Source organism: Macaca nemestrina, chromosome 6, assembly GCF_043159975.1.
Source record: "Macaca nemestrina isolate mMacNem1 chromosome 6, mMacNem.hap1, whole genome shotgun sequence".
Lineage (NCBI taxonomy): Eukaryota > Metazoa > Chordata > Mammalia > Primates > Cercopithecidae > Macaca > Macaca nemestrina.
In genome coordinates this window covers 146,184,516-146,198,482 of record NC_092130.1, presented here as the reverse complement: position 1 = coordinate 146,198,482, position 13,967 = coordinate 146,184,516, and the positions used below count along the sequence as shown (strand labels likewise).

Below are 13,967 nucleotides of genomic sequence, written 5' to 3'. Positions count from 1 at the left end.
GGGCTCAAGCACTCCACCTGCTTCAGCCTTTCAAAGTGCTGGGGTTACAAGTGTGAGCCACTGCATCCAGCTAAAAGGAGTAAGTTTAGTATCTTTGAACTTGTGTTTTCTTTTTTTTTTTTGAGACAGAGTCTCACTCTTGCCCAGGCTGGAGTGCACCGGCATGATCTCAGCTCACTGCAACCTCCACCTCCCGAATTCAAGTGATTCTCCTGCCTCAAGCTCCCGAGTAGCTGGGACTACAGATGCAGGCCATCGTGCCTGGCTAATGTTTGCATTTTTAGTAGAGACAGGGTCTCACCATGTTGGTCAGGCTGGTCTCAAACTCCTGGCCTTGGGTGATCCACTTGCCTCGGCCTCCCGAAGTGTTGGGATTACAGGCATGCGCCACAGCACCTGGCCCTTGTGTTTTCTTTTGAGTTGAAGTGTAACACTTTGAACGTTCTGAAGAGAATGTGCTTGCAGTAGTTGATAACTAGCCTCACATACTGTCTTGGGGGATTCCTTTCCAGCAGCGGAGGAAGAGGTATTTGTCCCTGCTATTAAACCTGTTGTACTGATTCTCACTCATCCCAGTATTCCTACATAAGAGCTGCTTTTAAAACACATGCACTGTCTCCAGAAAGAAACGTTGCTTGTTTTGGCAAAGAAGACACAGTCACATGGGCAAAAAGTCTAGACCATATCTAATCATCTCCCTCCATTGTTGATGTCAGACCCAGCATCACTGTCACATGCAGGCTGATGCTGCCAATATAGGGACTTTAAACTTGTCCGGCCCAGAGTATCTTTGCTGAAGTGGAAGCACTTTATCTTAGGGGGACAATGATGAAGAGAGAAGTGTTAAAAAGGATACCATTATTATAAAGGAGGGAGGAAAGAACATGGGAGAAAATGAGAGTAGAATCAGCAAGGGAAAAGAAGCAAAATGGGCAGTCAGAGAGAAAGGAGGCCAAAGGATGAGAATGGGGCTGTGAGAGTCATAAATGGTATTACCATATGACCTCAGGGAGAAATAACAGAGTAGTAAGGGAAGGGGAAAGGGGCAGAAAAATTAGAAACAAGCAAGAAAAAGGTCAGCAATGAAGGAGGTTTGAAAATTTTTTTTTATTTGGAAATAATGACACACTTAAAGGTAAATTGCAAGAAGAGAATACAGTGTGTCTGATTGACCTGTTACTAACATTTTGCACCATTTGCATGTCCTCTTTCTCTCTACACATTCACACACACAGTTTTTTTCTGAATAATTTGAAAGTAACTTACATATATAGTGTTCTCTGAATACTCTAAATACTTCACTATATCTTAAGAATAAGGTTATTCTTGCTGGGCGCAGTGGCTCATGCCTGTAATCCCAGCACTTTGGGAGGCTGAGGCGGGCAGATCACCAGAGGTTCAGAGTTTGAGACCAGCCTGATCAATATGGAGAAACCCCGTCTCTACTAAAACTACAAAATTAGCTGGGCATGGTGGCACATGCCTGTAATCCCAGCTACTCAGGAGGCTGAGGCAGTAGAATCGCTTGAACCCGGGAGGCAGAGGTTGTGGTGAGCCAAGATCGTGCCATTGCACTCCAGCCTGGGCAACAAGAGTGAAACTCTGTCTCAAAATACGAAAAAAGGGTAAGGTTATTCTCTTATGTAACCACGCTACAGTGATCACATAAAAGTAATTATTAACATTGATATGGTATTTTTATCTAATTTATTACCTGTATTCCAATTTTGCCAATCAATTGTTTATTAATATAGAATTTTCTCCACTTCAATACGGAATGCAGTCTAAGATCATAATCTGGAATAGCTTGTCTTGTCTTTTATGCTGTTTATATTTTAGAAGTATACTGTTTCTTTAAAATACTTTTTTCATAGAATTCTTCTCATTTGGGTTTGTGCATTTCCTCATGATTAGATTCAGGTTATGCAGCCCTAGGTGGGATGCTGCACAAGCGTGTTGTGCTCTCAGGGATTCATAGCTGGAGACATGTAAAGTCCTTCTGCCCCTCATTTGTCATGATAATTTTCATCACCCAATCAAAGTGTCATCTAATTTTACTACTATACTACTAATTTTACTATAGAGTTAGTATTTTTTCCCTTGCAACAAGCTTTCCCTTGTAACATGTTTAATCTGTGAGGAGACACTTTAAAACTATGCAGATATCGTGCTTCTCATAAAAGTTTTCCTTGTAACTTTGGCATCTGTTGATGGTTTTAGCTTGCATCAGTATTTTTTTTTGGAAGCGGAGTCTCTCTCTGTCGCCCGGACTGGAGTGCAGTGGCACGATCTTGGCTCACTGCAAGCTCCACCTCCCGGGTTCACGCCATTCTCCTGCCTTAGCCTCCCGAGTAGCTGGGACTACAGGCGCCCGCCAGCACGCCCGGCTAATTTTTCGTATTTTCAGTAGAGACAGGGTTTCACCATGTTAGCCAGGATGGTCTTGATCTCCTGACCTCGTGATCTACCCACCTCAGCCTCCCAAAGTGCTGCGACTACAGGCGTGAGCCACCACGCCCGGCCACATCAGTCTTTTTTATGATGGTTGCAAAATGATGCTTTTCCAGTGCCAGCGCCCCCTCCAGTTTTTATCTGTTAGTACTTGGCCTTTTGCTGTAAACTGGAGCCTTCCCTTTTATCCATGAAAAATGTGTCTGTTATCAGTTTGAATGTATGAATTTTTTTCAGTGTCGTATAATTCATTACCGACCTTTTCTTGCTCAAATTTTTCCAGAATTGGTTAGTGAGCATTCCTTCAAGCCAGTTTTTGTGTCCTTTTGACATGTGCCTCTATCTTTTTTGGAGGACTTACTTTCAGACACAAGATCTTCCAGTATCTATCTCCAGGGCAGCTTGGTCTCAGGGAGAATTTTAGTGGGAAAGAAAAATAGCAACTAAAACTATAATACCAAAAGCCTAAACAGATGAGAGGAAGTAGATAGTTGACAAAGGTTCCTCCTTGTTAGTTGATATAACTCTTGTAGCTTATGTTGTCAACTCTGTTTTGTGGAATGCTTGTTAGCTGCCTGTAGGTGTGCTAAGTCAGACATTGCCAGCAGGGTTTTGAACAGAGGGGTAGAGATGTGTCTAAACTTGAGGAAGGAGACCTCTCCTGAGAAGGTGAAAAGCAGCTGGTGAAAAAGCAAGAGGCAGTAAACTGCTCTTGTATTTCAAGCCCTCCCACCACCATTTCTCTAGTCCAGGGGCCTCTTCCTTTTAACATTAGAATGTGTGTTTTCTAATTTCCCAGTGATCCCTCCAAGTCTGTGGGATGGCCTGGAACGTAAAAACACTTAGCAAATACTTAGCAATTAAAAGGAAACAATGAAGGAAGCTTTAAGAATTGAAAAATCAAAATAATAAGTAGAGAATTTGGCCAAACCTCCCCCTGCCAACATTCCCCCATTCCCAGAAAGGAAGAAAATGTATGTAGATAAAAGAACAGAGAAAGACAGGGAAAGCTGTGGTACTAGAAGAAAGAGCATGGGCATGAGCTTCCAGTGTGCTTACTACCGGAGGAATCCTGACACGTTCTGTTTCTCTGTATAAAATCATGAAAAAATTAAAAAAAGAAAAAAATTTAAAGTAAGTAAATAAAATAAAATCATAAACTTTTTGCTTAGTGGGAAAAAAGCAAATTTTATCTTGGTTGCAGTTATCCAGCAACATTATCTGGACACCTGAACTAATTTTAGTGCAGCTGCTCACGTCAGATTGCTCTTTCAGCATGAAAAATCATGAGAAGTCAAAGAAGCATCGGGAAATGGTGGCCTTGCTAAAACAACAGCTGGAGGAGGAGGAAGAAAATTTTTCAAGACCTCAGATTGATGAAAATCCATTAGATGACAATTCTGAGGAAGAAATGGAAGATGCACCAAAACAAAAGTACTTCTAAATATTAAATGTCGCTAGAAATACTTATCACATTCAGAGATTGCATTTAAAGATTTTGTTTTTCGTTTTTTTTTTTTTTTAGATGTAGAATTGCTCTGTCGCCCAGGCTGGAGTGCAGTGGCCCAGTCTCAGCTCAGTGCAACCTCCAACTCCCGGGTTCAAGCAATTCTCCTCCCTCAGCCTCCCAAGTAGCTGGGACTACAGGCACACACCAGTACGCCCAGCTAATTTTTGTATTTTTAGTTGAGACAGGATTTCACCATGTTGGCCAGGCTGGTCTTGAACTCCTGATCTCAGGTGATCCACCTACCTCGGCCTCCCAGAGTGCTGGGGTTACAGGCGTCAGCTACTGCGCCCGGCCTTAAAGTCTGTTTTATCCCAAGGAAGTTACTCAGTTATGCTAATATTGTCTCCATATTTTCTAGTTCATGGAACTTTATAGTGTTGAAGTGGATACAAACAGAATGTCAACTATAATATTTATAGAACATATTATCGCTATATTAAAAGCAGTTTTTATACCTGGCAATTGATATGCTAATTACTATCCATTGAACTACAGCCTTTTGTTATTCTCTAAAATGACAATGTGAATACTTTATTTTCCTTTTAATGCTTTATGATATTAAATATTTTTAATCTTTTCTATTTTACTACTTTATCACTAGTGTTTCAACTTTTTTTTTTTCCACTTGATCTTCACAGAGTCAAGTATTTGACATTTCAATTTATATTTGCTCTTAGGCTTTCTAAAAAACAGAAGAAAAAGAAACAGAAACCAGCACAGGTATGTTAGAAAGGTTTTGTTAATATTAAATGCCAGCTGTAAAGTCGCAGTGCTCTTATTTATTCAGTGTCGTCTGTATTAAGGAGAGAGACTTATACTCCATAATTTTATGTTGGTTGTAAGGTTGATTAAAAGGAATTGGAAATATTTTCCTTTTTTAGTGCTTTCCTCCCTTGCATGTATGTAATAACTAACTTAATTATGACTGCCAGTGTGTTTAACAGGTATGCATGTGGAATTCCCCTGGTATGAATTAGCTGAATTTTCAGTATTAAAAATCTGAATACGTCTCACAAAAGGGCTTTTAAGTCAGGATAACAATTAAAGTCTTGAAATAGGAAAATCTGGGATTGGTCATTTTTTTATCTAAGTTTATTTCTGCCAACAACATAAACATTGCAAAAGGAACATTTGGTTAGAAACTTGTAATGATTATGAGTCTTGAAAAAATGTTTCTGTTTTTCAGAAGTTTTAAGTAATTTAAATATTTCACAGCTGAAGTCCAAATTCATTATCTTAAGGACTATTTTTAAATAAAATGATATTATGTTGTTACACCTATAAAAATAAAGTGAATTTGTCCATTTTAGCAAGGATATTTGGTTTTATGCCATTTTAGTATAATCTAGTTATATTAACTTACATTAAGTATTAAATATTTTTAATAAAATGCATTAATGCTTTTTAATAAAACTTTATATTTGGCTTATTTATCCAAATGGTTATAATAATATATTTGATAGTCTTTTTAAAATCAGTTTCCTATTCCAAAAATGATACATAACACATGAGTTAATCACTTAAAATTGTAATTTGGAACTTTTTGCTTCAGTTATAAAACCACATAGCAAATATGTGTTCTTTTTATAAATTGACGCCTACCATCATCCATCCAAACACCTTATAATTATTAGTTTGGAACACTTTCTCTTTCGTTTGTGTATGTCAGTACCACTACAGTAAGGAAAAAATAAATGGAGAGAGATTTATATTTAACCTGAGCCTGTATTACCTTGATTAATGGAGCATAGATTCTATTGATTGCAACCATAAACACATATATTAGTATTTTCTTACTGGTGAAAATGCTTCAAATGAACACCCCATTGTTTCTCACAAAAGCTATATTCCTTTAATAGCATTCCTCGTTTATGATTCCTGATTGTAGCAAGTTCAGACCTAGCTTGATGTAGCACTTTTCCTGATATTTTCTAAGATATTTTTGAAGGGAAGGGCAGTGTGGAGACGTGTACTGATAGATTTAAGAGCATATGGCAGCAAATAATGAGTATCTTGAAACTTGAGATTGGGAAAGTTTTCCGTATGGCCAGAAAAATTCCATAAACAACAAGGATTGTACAGGAAAACACTCCCAAATTAAAACTGAATGTAAATAGAAACAAATGACCCTGACTGACAGGAAAGAAAATTTAATTCAGGTAACTCAAACATAGTACTCTGACTGAATATGTTCCATGGGATATAGTTGAAAGATAAAATTAACTGCCAAAAAAGTAAGTCCTGAATTTGGTATTTTTTGGGTGGTATTGGTGTGGTATTTTTGAAAGTAAATGAATAATATTTTCACCAATTTCATAGGAGGCATTGTCACTATTGAATTTTTTTTTGATATGCAGAAAATTTGAAGTATTATGTAGTTAAATTTTTCTGTTCTTTGTTGATCTGTGTTTAATGTTGTGTCTAAGAAAATGATGCCAAGACCCATGTCATTTCTTTCCCCTATATTTTTTCTAAGAGATTTGTTAGTTATTTCTTATGTGTAAGTATTTTATTTAAAATATTTTTTGTATGTGATTCAAGGAGAGGATCCAGCTTTATCAGTGTAGATATGCAGTTTTCAACATTTTTTTTTGAAGTGATTATCTTTTCTCTATTGTGTGCTCATGGCAACTTTGTGGAAGATCATTTAATCATGTACAGAAGAGTTCATTTCTGTGCTCTATTCTGTTCTGTTGTCTGTTTATCTGTCTTTGTGTCAATACCACATTGTTTTTATTATTGTAGATTTTAATATGTTTTGAAATCAGGAAGTATAATGCCTCTTCTTTTTTATGAGTGCTTGGCTAGTTATAGTTCATAATCAAATTAAAAAATTTTAAACAATAGGTCTGTAAAAAAATCCTGTGCTATTGGGATTTTTATAGAAATTGAATTTGTTCACAATGTAGGTTGTATTGACATCTTTAAAAAATTAAATTATTTGACCCTTGACCCCCCCCAAAAAAAGGAATTAAATGAATAAATTGTTACTGGGAACCATATTCTTTTTGTGGGAAGAGGGAAGTACAAACATAGGGAGAAAGAGAAGAAGAATACTGTGGAGTTGGATTGAAGTGGAGATGTTGGTGTGAGCCCATCATTTAAAGAAAGTAAGTGTGTGAGCAGTGTGCATTGTGAGGACCTAGAAGCAGTGACACCCCTAGCATTGAGCACACCTAGTGCACACGTATTGGTTTTTAAGTTTCCTTTTCCATGAAAAGGAAACAGGCTTGATCTTTGGAGAAGTAGCTGATTTCAGGGCTGAGACTGGGAAAGTGGAACATGAGCCTAGAGCATCTTATACTAGAAACTAAGGAAGAGCTCAAAAACTGATAGGGATACATTAGAAATACTCAAGATCCAGCTTGCGGGGCCTGCCAATTTGGGAAAATTTGAGTCATCAAAAGGAATAAAGGTAATAGATCTTCATACATTGCATTTGTTAAAAATAAATTTATGTATCTATATTGACTTTTAAAAGAGTGAGAGTTGGCCAGGCGTGGTGGCTCACACCTGTAATCCCAGCACTTTGGGAGGCAAGGGTGGGTGGTTCACAAAGTCAGGAGTTCAAGATCAGCTTGGCTAACATAGTGAAACCCCATCTCTACTAAAAACAAAAATTAGCTGGGCATGGTGCCACGCGCCTGTAATCCCAGCTGTGGAGCCTGAGGCAGGAGAATCGTTGGAACCCTGGAGGCTGAGGTTACAGTGAGCTGAGATCCCGCCACTGCACTCCAGCCTGGGCAACAGAGCAAGACTGTCTCAAAAAAAAAGAGTGGGAGTTGGAGAAAGGAAATGGGAAAGCTTTATTATTACAGGAGAATATTAATTAGTACAAGTGCAAATGACAGAAGTAATAGAGGGAGAAAATCACTCTTCTACATCCACCAGTATATAAATGTTTCAGGCAAGAATCATCAATAGATGCCAAGTATATTCAGTAAATGGTTATGGGGACAGGATATTTACATAGTCTCAGCGTCATGCTCTAGAGATTATTTATTAATTAAAAAAGGGAAAATGTACTTTATAGTTGAAAAATCTGGCAATACCACCCCAACCAAATGATCAAACTTATTAATATCACTGAAAAATGTGACAAACGCATTTTGCTTCCTGGGATTATAGTATTATGCTAGAAATGTTTAACCTGAATCTGATCATTTGGAAACAACCAAACAAAGCCAAATTATGGGACACTCTACAAAACATCAAATTGTCAACACCATGAAAGACAAAACAAAAAAGTGGGGGAACTGTTCTAAAATAAAGGACATTAAAGATACCTGACAACTAAATGCAACATGTGATCCCTGATTACACCCCCTATCCTGTATGTCCCAATAGGGGAAAAGGATTAATTGGTAAATTTGAATGTGGGTTGTGTAACAGATAATATCAGCATTAGATTCTTGAGCGTGAGTATTGTGCCAGAGAATGTTTTGATTCTTAGGATGTACCTGGCAAAGATTCATATCTGCCTGCAAGCTCACTTTCAGATGGCTTGGGGGAAAAAGTGTGTGTTGGGAGAGAGAAGAGGTGGAGAGAGCGAGCACAAATGTGCCAAAATGTTGCTTGAAAACAGACAGGTACACTTAGGATAGGTTTGCCCGGTGTCTTTCTTCTATAATGCCTGTTTGTTGTTGCCGTTGTTTGTGACTATAGAAAAATAGTTGCCCATTGCTTATCATTTGGAAATATGGAAAAATATCATCCTCAATTTTACCTGTAGAGATTACTTAATAAAGAATTAAATTGTGATTACAATTTTCTCTCTTCTGCTTTTGCTAATATGTTGTATTTTTTCACATAATTGAATATCTTTGGAAACATGATACTTAAGCACTTCAGAATTTTTCTTCATATATTCAGCCTTTCACTTTTTGAACATTTGGATTGTTTTCAGATTTCTGCTAATTTACTATCTCTGTAATGAGCATCCATGTTCTTAACTTACCTGCTTCCCCTTTTTATTTCCCGAAAGTATATAACTATTTGGCAACATAACATAAAAAACTAGTAGTAGTAGATTTATTTTGTAATGGCACATACGTTTTATTACCTAGAATTATGATGACAATTTCAATGTAAATGGAACCGGAGAAGGAGTAAAGCTTGATCCAGAAGATACTAACTTAAATCAAGACAGTACCAAAGAATTGGAAGATAGTCCTCAGGAAAATGTCAGTGTCACAGAGATCATTAAACCATGTGATGATCCAAAAAGTGAAACTAAAAGGTAAGTCAAAGTTGCGTATTATTTGTAAATTACCGAATATTGATAGTAAGTATATAGCTTTTCATATATCAAATAAAATCTTCTTTCCCATGACTGACCAAGTAATTTAGATGTATCTGTACATATTTGCATATAGATACACACACATATGTATACAGATGAAGAGCATTGAGAAGAGGATGCTAGAGGAATGTGCCCACACACATCTCAGCAGCATGGCCAAAATCAGAAAGATGTCACTTTGATCCAGTTCTTGTTTCCCTTATCCTGCTGTGGTGCTGATTTTGTCGTGGATCATTAACCCTTGACACTCACATGAGAACAAGACTCCTGCTGCGTCCCTGGAGTGTTACTAACCAAATCTCCATGCTCATGACAGCAGCTTGTGTTGGGCCCCACCATGTTGTGAGGATGCATGGCAGCAGCTGGGGCCTTTCCTGCTTAGGGGAGCCCTGGACTCTTGGTGCTGCACAAGGCCATGGTGTGGCCTAGGAGGAGGTCTCACTCAAGGGAGGTAGCCAGTCCTGTCCTCTCCTTCCTCCTCTTGTCTGACTTTCTTTTCCACATCCTCCTCGGTTCCTCTAGAACAGAGAATCATTTCTTGTTTCTTGAGGAAAGATCTGATAGTGAGGAGCTTCAGGTTTCTGTCATTACAGAATCCTGAAAAGAATAAAAGTGACAGAGCAAAGTGGGAGCATGAGGTAAAAATGCTAACACTGGAGCAACAGTGATGGGGTGGGGGAGTGTGTGTACTTTGGCGTTTAAGGCACTTAGGGGTTTAAGGAAGGAGGAAACAGATGTGACTGAGGCCTACAATATGGCTTTGGCTGTAGAAGAAAGTATATAAAGAATTACACAAACTGGTCATGTTGAAGCTTTGAAGAACTTTGGAGAGTAGAAGCCTAGAAGGGGAAATTCATATTTATTTCACTCTGACACCAGGTGTTTGTTCCCTTTCTGCTAATGGGGAAACTGAATTTCAGGTTAATTGTCCAAAGACAAAAGCTGTTGAGTAGAAAGCCTGACACTTCATTCCATCTGCCTGACGACTTGAAGGCACCCAGATCATCTGGCTCCACGGAGCCTGTGTGTCCTTTGGGATGGGTGCAAGGGTGGGCCAAGAGGTGGGGCTGTGGGCCTCTGAACCCCTTCTTCATCTAAAACTAAAATTTTTCACTTCTTTTCCATGTTACTTCTTTTTTTTTTTTTCGGAGATGGAGTCTTGCTCTGTCACCCAGGCTGGAGTACAGTGGCACAATCTCGACTCACTGCAATCTCCGCCTCCTGGGTTCAAGCAATTCTCCTGCCTCAGCCTCCCGAGTAGCTGGGACTACAGTCGTGCACCACCACGCCTGGCTTTTTTTTTGTATTTTAGTAGAGACAGGGTTTCACCATGTTACCCAGGCTGGTCTCAAACTCCTGACCTTGTGATCTACCTGCCTCGGCCTACCAAAGTGATGGGATTACAGGCGTGAGCCACCATGCCCAGCCTCCATGTTACTTCTACATGAGAATTGGTCTGGGGAGGAAGAAGGTTCTCAGACTTGGGCAACCACTGATACAGTTCAGCTCTCTCATTTCACTGAGGTGAGAAAAGGATTCAGAGAATTCAAGTGACTTCTTCACAGCTGCAGCATGGCAGGACTAAGACAGATACATTACACCCACCACCCTCCCCACACTACTCCTGTCCCCTGGATCCAAGGCCTTTATGCTGGACTCCTCTGCTGCTTCTCTGGAGTGGTGTGGACACTGGCCACCTACTGAGACATGTTTTTTTAAAAAATTGTGTGTGTGTGTGTTTAGTATTTCTAAAAAATAAAGGTCTTAGATATCAGTTTCAGAGATGTAACTGTCTTTCATATTATAAGTGATGTTTGCCAGGAATATTATCCTAAATTTGTTAGACATATTTGTGTCATATCTGTGATGATAGTTTGAAAATTAGTATGTATAGGCCGGGTGCGGTGGCTCAAGCCTGTAATCCCAGCACTTTGGGAGGCCGAGACGGGCGGATCACTAGGTCAGGAGATCGAGACCATCCCGGCTAACACGGTGAAACCCCGTCTCTACTAAAAAATACAAAAAAAAAAAATAGCCGGGCGAGGTGTCGGGTGCCTGTAGTCCCAGCTACTCGGGAGGCTGAGGCAGGAGAATGGCGTAAACCTGGGAGGCGGAGCGTGCAGTGAGCTGAGATCCGGCCACTGCACTCCAGCCTGGGCGACAGAGCCAGACTCCGTCTCAAAAAAAAAAAAAAAGAAAATTAGTATGTATTATTTGTTGCCTTTTATGCCATTATATTCTTTTCTTGATGTTTTCAAAGCTGGCTGAATCCTACACAATATGTTACACTCCTAATCTGCATCTTTTAAATGCATAGGCCATTTAACTTAACACAGACCATTGACCTCTGCTTGAAGAATAGTATGCCTATAAACCAGAAGCATTATCATAACTTACTCATTATAACCCATCCTGTCTGTTCTGTACAGTATAGTTGGACCCAGATTTTTACCCTATGAATTTGGTTAGCACAAATGAGGGAAGGTATGAAATGCCTAAGGACAATTGAAATTCATGTAGGAGATGAGTAGAGGAATGTTCAGCAGTTCAGGCAGAATAAGAGGAACCCAGCGACATCATTTCTGATCTAAATGATACGGTGGGGAAAAACCATCAGATCAACAGAAAGGACATAATTTTTAAATAACAGTAAATTCCTTACATTGAGCAAATTTAATTTTATGAAAAATGTATTACAGAGTCTTTGTTTCACTCATTTCTCTGTGCAACTATTGAAATGTTTGTTAGACTGGATCACATTCAAGAAGTTAATATTAGGCCTGGCATGGTGGCTCACGCCTGTAATCCCAGCACTTTGGGAAGCCGAGGCGGTGGATCACGAGGTCAGGAGTTTGAGACCATCCTGGCCAATATGGTAAAACCCTGTCTCTACTAAAAAATACAAAAATTAGCTGAATGTGGTGGCACGTGCCTGTAGTCCCAGCTACTCAGGAGACTGAGGCAGGAAAATTGCTTGAACCCGGGAGGCAGAGGTTGCAGTGAGCCAAGATCACGCCACTGCACTCGAGCCTGGGCAACAGAGTGAGACTCCATCTCAAAAAAACAAACAAAAAAAAGAAGTTAATGTTTTTGGGGAACCACACTTCATGTCAGATCATTTATGATTACTATTGGTTGGTTATGAAGATGGTTTGCTTCTTTAAATGGAATATTGAGTGCTTCGTGCTTTTTTTTTTTTCTGAAACAGAGTCTTGCTCTGTCACCCAGGCTAGAATGCAGTGGTACAATCTTGGCTCACTGCAGTCTCTGCCTCCTGGGTTCAAGTGATTCTCCTGCTCCTCCTTCCAAGGAACTGGGATTACAGGTGCCTGCCACCATGCCCAGCTAATTTTTTGTATTTTTAGTAGAGACGGAGGTTTCACCATGTTGGCCAAGCCGGTCTCAAGCTCCTGACCTCAAGTGATCTCCCCGCCTTGGCCTCCCAAAGTGCTGGGATTACAGGTGTGAGCCACTGCGTGTGGCAGTGCTTTGCTTTTTATGAAAACACTGTATAAAACATTCAGAAATATTTTAAGAACCTTGTTTTAACTTTGTTTCAACTGTTTTAAGTAAATTCCTTAATTTTTATGCCAAATTTGATATTCAATTTGATTTCTGAAGTTGCTTTTTAAAGCTGTTCATTTGAATGTAAAGATTATTTAAATTGCCTTTAAAATTAATGAATTAACCTTTAAAGTGCATTTCACTTTTTTGAGTGTTCTTTAGAGCACTCAAATAATGATGATTAAAAGGAGTATGTTTTTTTTTATTATGCTGAATTATTTATTTTCCAGTGTTCCTAAACCCAAAGGAAAGAAAACCAAAGATATGAAAAAACCTGTCAAAGTACCTGCTGAACCACAGGCAATGGTAGGTCAAAATCATATTTGTATCTGTTTAGCATGTCTTGCTGTTTAAGCAATATAATGATCTAAAGATGGAAATGTGTATTTGGTGAGCCATTCCCCAAAGAACCTGCAAAGACGTGGATCCATCAACAGTTTTGTTTGATAAAGGTAGAATTTGTATACATAATGTATCTTTTTTTCATTAAAATAAAAAGAAGCACATTGGAAATGCTCGACTGTACCAGAACAGTTACTGTTGCTTTCTATTACTTTTCAATCTAAAGCCTTGGTGGTAAGAATTACATGTGTCAAGTTCTGGAGATTAATTGTGAAGCATAAACTCTTCCTCCGTTCTAGTCCATGGGGTACATGCTATTGAAAGTCTCAGGACCCTTAAAGTTAATTGTGTTGATTCGTGGGATTTAACCTCCAAGAACATCTGCCTTTGTTGGACTTGTTTATTAGCTGTCCACTCTGTTAAAACATCTTTATTTTACAATTGTTTGATGCTTAATCTTGACATTAAAACCTAAAACACTACTCTTAAGTGATGATGCTTACTTTTATTTATGATTTTTTGCCCTTCTCAGAGTGATGTTCTTATCAGCTGTACAACCTGCCATAGTGAATTTCCATCCCGGAATAAACTTTTTGACCATCTAAAGGCCACAGGTCATGCAAGAGCACCTTCATCATCATCTTTAAACAGTGCAACAAGTAGTCGAAGCAAGAAAGAGAAACGTAAAAACAGATAGAGATTCTGCCTGTGCTTTTGTTTGACTGTCTCTAGATCTTGAAACCAAAAAACTGAACTGAAATCATCTAAAGAGTTAAAATTTCAATGATCTGCAATTAA

At 38.8% G+C, this 13,967-nt stretch overlaps 1 protein-coding gene across 1 annotated transcript in view; it reads left to right on the top strand.

The window, feature by feature from the left end:
• The window catches only part of LOC105473056 (DnaJ heat shock protein family (Hsp40) member C21), a 25,295-nt gene extending 11,328 nt beyond the window's left edge, over positions 1 to 13,967 (top strand). The window contains exons 8-12 of the mRNA XM_011726656.3: positions 3,727 to 3,885; positions 4,639 to 4,681; positions 9,028 to 9,200; positions 13,058 to 13,133; positions 13,702 to 13,967. Of these exons, the coding sequence (XP_011724958.1) occupies positions 3,727 to 3,885; positions 4,639 to 4,681; positions 9,028 to 9,200; positions 13,058 to 13,133; positions 13,702 to 13,866 (616 nt within the window). The 3' untranslated portion in view covers positions 13,867 to 13,967. The remainder of the gene's footprint in view (positions 1 to 3,726; positions 3,886 to 4,638; positions 4,682 to 9,027; positions 9,201 to 13,057; positions 13,134 to 13,701) is intronic.